The 7,460-nt window shown below is 47.9% G+C and overlaps 1 protein-coding gene across 1 annotated transcript; it reads left to right on the plus strand.

Annotated features, from left to right (window-relative positions):
* The first annotated feature begins 2,591 nt into the window (after positions 1-2,591).
* On the plus strand, positions 2,592-6,908 carry LOC135830418 (calreticulin-like). The gene is made up of 10 exons (XM_065342676.1): positions 2,592-2,749; positions 2,852-2,962; positions 3,092-3,231; positions 3,792-3,855; positions 3,994-4,298; positions 4,478-4,591; positions 4,729-4,872; positions 5,115-5,234; positions 5,668-5,739; positions 6,541-6,908. Exons 1-10 carry the CDS (start codon positions 2,671-2,673, stop codon positions 6,622-6,624), a joined length of 1,233 nt encoding a protein of 410 aa, XP_065198748.1. The 5' UTR covers positions 2,592-2,670; the 3' UTR covers positions 6,625-6,908.
* Positions 6,909-7,460: the final 552 nt, after the last annotated feature.

Below are 7,460 nucleotides of genomic sequence, written 5' to 3' on the forward strand. Positions count from 1 at the left end.
CATTGTCTGGATGGGAGCGGCCCCATCCCATCCTGCAAGACTCGACCGGTTGCAAGCCCGGGCCATCCGAGCCATCGCCCCAATGTGTTGGCTGCCAAGTCTTGCTCTTCGTCGGATGGTTGCAGCACTTTGCCTCCTGTACAAGATGCATTGTCCGGATGCACATCCCCTTCTACCATTGTCTACAGAGGATGTTGCCACCCCATGGCCCAGCAGCCCCAACACCAAACAGTCCACTCCACCCGTAGTACGTTCCAGAGATATAATGCTCACGCATACCAACTGGCAAATGAACTTCCAGTCCGTTCCCGAAACAACCTGTGTCGAGCCTACCGTCACGCAGTTGCCCCAGTCTGGAACCAGCTGCCCGCCGGAGCCTTCTCTAGTCCATTCTGCACCAAGAACTTGCAACATTTCAAAGCTGCAGCCAACCGCTATTTGAAGACCAACGACTGACTGGTCGTGGCCACACGACTATCTCTGAGTATCCGCGGCAGCATCATATCTGCCTCACCCCATGACTTCCAAATTCCGCCCCACATACTATTCCCAATAACGTCTGTTCTTCTTATCTCTCCTTCTCCTCCTAGCACTGTCTGTCTTATCCTCCCCTCCTTCTAATGCACTGTCTCTCCTCCTAACATTTCATATCATGTACCTGTCTCCTTTCATTTTTCGTCCTCTTTCTTTTTTGGTGCGTTTATGTCCCCATGACGTCCAGACCTCAGGTCAGCTGAGGGCAAAAAGCCTCACCATCACTATGCTCCCACTATGTATTTTTTGTCTTTGCCTGTGAGCTGTGATCATGTGCCAGAACTTTGCAGCTTAGAGAGCGTGTGTGGGCAGCTGCGCAGGCGTGTGTTTACCGCCATATTGCCAGGTGTGTCTTTACCACCATATTTATCAACCATAAGTACAGCTGCAGTGGTGTCTTCATTCTCCCCGAGCTGTGATCATTGTAAAAAAATTACATTCTTTGACTACTTGTAGGGATATTCCTATTGGCTACACTATGTTGTCTTGTCCACAACTTACACGCAAGTCCCCTTTTCCGATATCTACAGGTATCTCCCATGGATTGCAAACCGAAGCCTTGGCAGCTTGGATATTATTATTATTATTATTATTATTATAGACAACACCTCATGGCATGAGAAGAAAATCAGCCAGTACGGGAGATGTGGGTGTTAACCAACCATGGTGAATAAAAGAAGAAAAGGAGAAAAGTAATGGTCAAGACGGAGAAGCATGGGAGGGACAGTACTGTAGACACTGTCTTACACCATCTTTATACTCTCGCCTTGTTACTTTAAGTCATATCAGCATGAAACAGGTTTTTGGTCTCCCTCGCCGTACCCCGACTGTCTTTGTTTTGCGGCACGCTAAGTTATACTCCCTCGAATCTCGTCTCAACTTGAGGCTTTTTATTTTTGTTTTCCGCTGTATTCATCAGCTTACAAGTCCTCTTCTTTCCTCAATGTTCACCCTCCAGTCGGCTGCTACTTGCACCGAGAGGCGCACTAGAGGGCAATCATTCTCTTCACTTTCTTTGCCCGCTGCTACCACTAGATATGGCATGTTCTCCATTTCTTTCCTTGGCGCTGATAGGTGGAATTCTCTGCCTGTCTCGTGTCGTCAGGTTGAGCATCTATCCGTTTTTGTTTCGCTCTGTAAAGAGCACTTAGGGTTCCCTGTAACAAGACGGCAACGTCTGTAGGGCCTTCCCTATCAAAATAATAAATTCTACTACTACTACTACTACTACCTGCCACATGTACAGACAGTGTAGATCTACACATAATAGCAAGAGTACATAACTGTGTAGTTATGTACTCTTGATAATAGTGTGACCAGATACGAAGATATGAGAAGCTTGGACTTGGACTCTTGGAGAACAAAAGCTGAAAAGGTTCCGACTCCTTTTCTTTTGGGCTCCGGGTTCGCATTTGGAAGCGCGGACTCGCGCAAATGGCCTGGCGCGGACTCGTCGACCATGCATTGCATTACCGCCGCGTGTATCGCCCACTCTCTGCATACCACCAAGAGTAGATCTACTCTTGATACCACACGTAGATCTACGCCGGCGCGCCGGTACGCGGTACATGCATGCACCGTACATTCACATGTATGGCATTGCATGCACCGTACATTCGCGTGAAGGGCGTCGATCAGTCATCTGGTCATCAAGGTCCGATGTCGATGACAAGGAACCAGGGAGTCGTAAAATACCGGTATTTTACGACTCCCTGCAAGGAACTACCGGTATACCGGTACTTGCGCCTTTGCGGTAGTTGCGCAACTTGCGGGTGTGTTCGATTGGTACGATCGACCCGGCATCAAGTCCTGCCGAGTCCTGGGCAGGAGCTATAAAAAAAAGTGCGAGTTCACTGGATCACCGGAGAAAACAGAACACTTGGTCGGCAAAACCCGAAGGGAAATCTATGGAAATCAAATCTTCACTGGGCAAGTTATCGTAAACCTGTCTTCTGATGAAAACTTTCCTGTGGTCAGTGCAGCTAGTTGCTAGGATACATCTTCTGACCAATGGGAACTTTCCACATCTGATGGCTGACGCAAACTTTCTATCACACGTGTGATCAGCTGGTTATCAGATTCGTTCCTTCCTCCCACCTGTTGTCTCTTTGCGAACGAGTTGGGAGAGGTTTCGACATGCGGTGTCTTCTTCTTGCGGCCCTTTTGGGCCTGGCTCTTGCTGAGCCGACCGTGTACTTCAATGATCAGTTTGAGGGTAAGTTAGAAGATGAGAAAAGTGATTGCAATCGAGTGCTGTAGACGCAGAAACTGAAGGTCCGGTCCTACGTTCTTTTATTTTTGGAAACTGGATATGCAGATGGAGATTCGTGGGAGGAACGCTGGGTCCACTCCTCTGCCAAGGGCAGCGAGGGAGCCAAGTTTAAACTGACCGCCGGAAAATTCTACGGAGACGCAGAGAAGGACCAAGGTAAGCAAGCTTTCGAGCTTTGTGGTTTCCCCGTAGCTGACCTTCCTGTGAACTTGAATGTCTCCTTTCTTGTTTCAACGTGTGTCCTTACTGCTGTATGGCTCGTTTGTATGTCCCGTGCACTAACAGGTATTCAGACCAGTACTGATGCCCGATTTTACCACGCCAGTGCTGCTTTCGACCAGTTCTCCAACGAGGGTAAGACCTTGGTCTTGCAGTTCACTGTCAAGCACGAGCAGAAGATCGACTGCGGTGGTGGATACATCAAGGTATGGCAGGCGTGTACAGCCTTGGACATTTCCACTTTGCTATTCATCTGTGCACTTCTTTAATCGAGTTTTGAGTAGATGATGAGATGTGATCTTCCCTGACAAGTTTGCAAATTGATACTATACAATGGTGCATTTATTGTGGCAGGTCAACCAGTACACACACACACACACACACACACACTTTGTACGAAAAGACACGATTGAATAACCCGTTGCTGATAGAAATGACCCCAGCATAGAGGTGTTTAGTTTCGTTTGTTTTAGGTCATTCTCATACTCTACTTGAAGAGGATAAATGGTGCTATTTTCGTCAAATTTTGCCGTGACTGTGTACTACAAAAAGTCAGTAACTTTTTTTTACGTCAGTCTACATAACGAGAGAAGTCTCTCTTTTGCCCTCCCTTGTGGAACATTCATGCAAACGTCTATCCACCTTTTATGGCGAGCTAGTCAATCTACATACATGTACTTGTACTGGGCGTACCGTAATGGCTGTGAACTAATCTTCCGCTCACCTTCCCTGTTCCTCTTTGCCGTCCCTTGATTTCTTTATTTAGCTTTTCCCCACTGGCCTGAAGCAGAAGACATTCAATGGCGACAGCCAGTACTACGTTATGTTCGGTGAGTACAATTCTCATGCAGCGCTTGGCATGCTATTGTCACAATGTGTACCTATGACACGAATTGGATTGCTGTTTATTACTTTTCTAGAATATTGATCTAACAGCATGTTTGTCATGATTGCTCCCTATTACTCAGGACCTGACATCTGCGGCTACTCCACCAAGAAGGTGCATGTCATCTTCAACTACAAGGGAGACAACAAGTTGATCAAGAAGGAGATTGCCTGCAAGGATGACGAGTTCACCCACTTGTACACTCTCATCCTCCGCCCCGACAACACCTACGAGGTGAAGATCGACAACGAGCGTGTTGAAGGTGGCAAGCTTGAGGAGGACTGGGACTTCCTGGCCCCCAAGCAGATCGATGACCCCAACGAGAGCAAGCCCAAGGACTGGGTTGATGAGGAGAAGATTGACGACCCCGAGGACTCCAAGCCCGAGGTTAGTACATCGTGTGCTTGTATATTTTTGTCCTACTTGCGGTCTCTCTTTTTTGTTTTCATCTGTTAGCGCTAGTTGAGCGTTTGTGTCGACTTCAATACACGTATGCTGTATAAGCATATTCACAGTGCTTGCTGTTTGTACATGTAAATTGTTTTTGTTGTTATTTTTGCTGACAGGGCTATGACAAGCCCGAGCACATTCCCGACCCTGATGCCGAGAAGCCCGAGGACTGGGATGATGATGTCGATGGCGAGTGGGAGCCACCCATGATTGACAACCCAGAGTACAAGGTTAGTCCCCTAGCAAGTTTATATCTTGTGTTGTTTTCAATGCTGATTTGTGTCAAAGTATGCACTGCAAGTGGCATCTTCACCTTGTGGGTGTTCTCAAATATTTCATTCTACTTTCTATTGTGTGTGTTGCTCAGGGCGAGTGGAAGCCACGTCAGATCGACAACCCAGCATACAAGGGATCATGGGTCCATCCCCAGATCGACAACCCCGACTACAGCGCTGACGACAGCCTGTACCGCTACACTGATGTCGGTGCCGTTGGTTTCGACCTTTGGCAGGTATGCGACGATGCAAATGCCTTGTCTGTGCTGCATCCGAGTCATTGCCACTATGGGATCATCGTGTGGTTCTTGTTCACATTTTGAGAGATGTTGCACACTAGACTGTTCTAGGCAGGATGACCTGATTAAAAAATACACGTTGCTTCCCATTCCTAGCTCACTACTGCTGCCCGGAAGCCCTGCATCCCTCGACTAATCAATCTTATCTTATCTCTGTGCTTGCACCTCTGCTGCTACAGGTCAAGGCTGGTACCATCTTTGACAACATCTTGGTGACTGACGACGTCGACTATGCCGCTCAGGTCGGTACTGACACATGGGGTGCCACCAAGGAGCCCGAGAAGGCTGCCAAGGCCAAGGTGAGTTTTGTCGCTCTTGGATGCATGTACCCTTGTGGCCCAGTTGCGCGCCTGCTGGCCGCATGTCTTAGCCGTTTCAGCTGGAATTCATATGTTCTGGTGATTGTCCAATAGTGTACGACAGGCTGAGGTTCACACCTGCAGTTCTCAGCACATGTACTGTAAAAGCAGAAATTTTCGGTGGTGTAATATTTTCGGTATTCTCCAAAATCGGCGGTTCGGTAGCGGGAAATTTTCGGTAAAACCTGTTTTCCAGGTAAGTGTGCTAGTACTAAATGTATACAGTACCAGTAGTACCGAAATTTTCGGTGCGTTTTATTTTCGGTAAAAATTGTCGGCGACGAAGTTACCGAAAATTTCTGCTTTTACAGTATCTTCCACTTCACCGTGTGGTCGACTAATCAGTATGTACTGCTCTTGTTCTACACCACAGATTGATGAGGAGGAGGCCAAGACAAAGGCCGCTGAAGAAGAGGCCAAGAAGGGAGAGGAAGAGACCACAGAGGTCAGTCTGGTGAATGCATGTGGATTTGTTGTTGGTTTTGATATCCGTAGTAATGTGCAGCTACCGTACTGTCGGGCGCCGAAGATCGGCGCTGCTGGCTGGATTTTTGAAGATAAGAACGGAAACCGTAATATACACTCTAATGTACACTCAGACGTGTTACTCTGCATAAATGTGCATATATTACTGTGCAATCGAATAAGAACGAAACAACTGCTGTGTTTGTTAAAAAAAAAAGAACGGGCTAGGCTAGAACCCTGCCCCCCCCCCCCCCCGGTTCTTCAGCGCCCGACAGTACTGTACACCTTGATATCAAGAGACTCTTGTATTTGCAGGTTCCGGCAAGAGTACATAACCCCCCAGAGTGTGCAACGCCTGATCCACCTCTGCATAGGGTCTTGGTCGAGCGGAATCGGATCTTTGCGTCATAATACCGTACGCATCTGAGGGGAACCCTGGCAGTCGCGGGCACTCTTGGATCAAAAACAATGGTGCCCTGCGTCGAGACCGGCCTTGCGCTGGTGAGAAGTGTCCGCATGACATCAGAAGATCCGATTCCGCTCGACCAAGACCCTACACAGAGCTGGATCGGCGTTGCACACTCTGGGGGGTTGTGTACTCTTGGTTCCGGTATACCAGGCTGCTGTTCATTGATAGAAGCTTTACCCTACAGCATTTTTTCCGCTCAGTTTCACCACCCAATCTGTTTGTACTGTTCTGCGCTCCTGCCCGTGTGATAATAATAATGCTTGTGTGTGAGTCTACATGTGACACTCGGTTGGTTCTCTTGGTTGTGCTCAGGCTGATGCTGAGGGTGAAGAAGAAGAGGAGACCGAGGAGGCTGAGGAAGATCAGGAGGAGGAGTCCCCCAGAGACGAGCTGTAGATATGTCCCTTAGACTTAGTTCAATAGTTCACCTTGGCATTCTCGTGTTGTCCTGCTTGCAAGCTGTATTGTCGCCAACAGCGCTTGGCTTGCCCGCTAACCCATAACTATGCTAACAACTTGTTCATCATCCTCATTACTCACCTCATTTCTTACCATTTCTAGATTGTGAGGGTTTTTTTTAGTTGTATTCAAATCACGGGTCGTGTCTTGTGATGCCTGGTCTTGTTATCTCTAGCTTTATACCAATGATCGGTAACAGATAGCAAGCAATGCTACCCTAATCTGGTCTTCTTGTTTGCGTACGTGTGTGTGTCCCTTGCTTCCATGGTTTGCGCTGTACCATGCATTACTGTATAAAGGGGCTGTCCAAGGTTACCAATAGCATTTTCAAAACGAAATGTTTTCGTTTGGGGCCGGGGGTGAGTGGGTTTTAGGAGTTTTGCTTTGAAAATAAATGTTCATGATATGGAGAAATCTGTAAGGGCCCGGTCACACATGCACTCGAAAGTAGCGTATACGCTGAAGCGAGGTCGCAGGAGCGAAAAATGGCATGGCAACGGCGAAAAGCGGAACTTCCGCTTCAGCGGAAACTCCAATCCGCTTCCGCCAAAATTTTCGAAGCGAGACTCGCTTCTGCGGATTCGCTTCCGCGGAAAACACCACGGTCTGCTGTATATGGACTTGCTACGAGAAATTTGTATGCGTATCATGTCCATGCAACAAAAATGCGTGGAAGATAGTCGAGACCTCGTCTATTCTCCGTACCGTATGTACCACAGTCCACTTTACTCTCATTTTCCGCCAAAGTAGGAGTTGCGCCCTATTTGCATGTG

This window comes from Sycon ciliatum, chromosome 1 (genome assembly GCF_964019385.1).
Source record: "Sycon ciliatum chromosome 1, ocSycCili1.1, whole genome shotgun sequence".
Taxonomy (NCBI): Eukaryota; Metazoa; Porifera; class Calcarea; order Leucosolenida; family Sycettidae; genus Sycon; species Sycon ciliatum.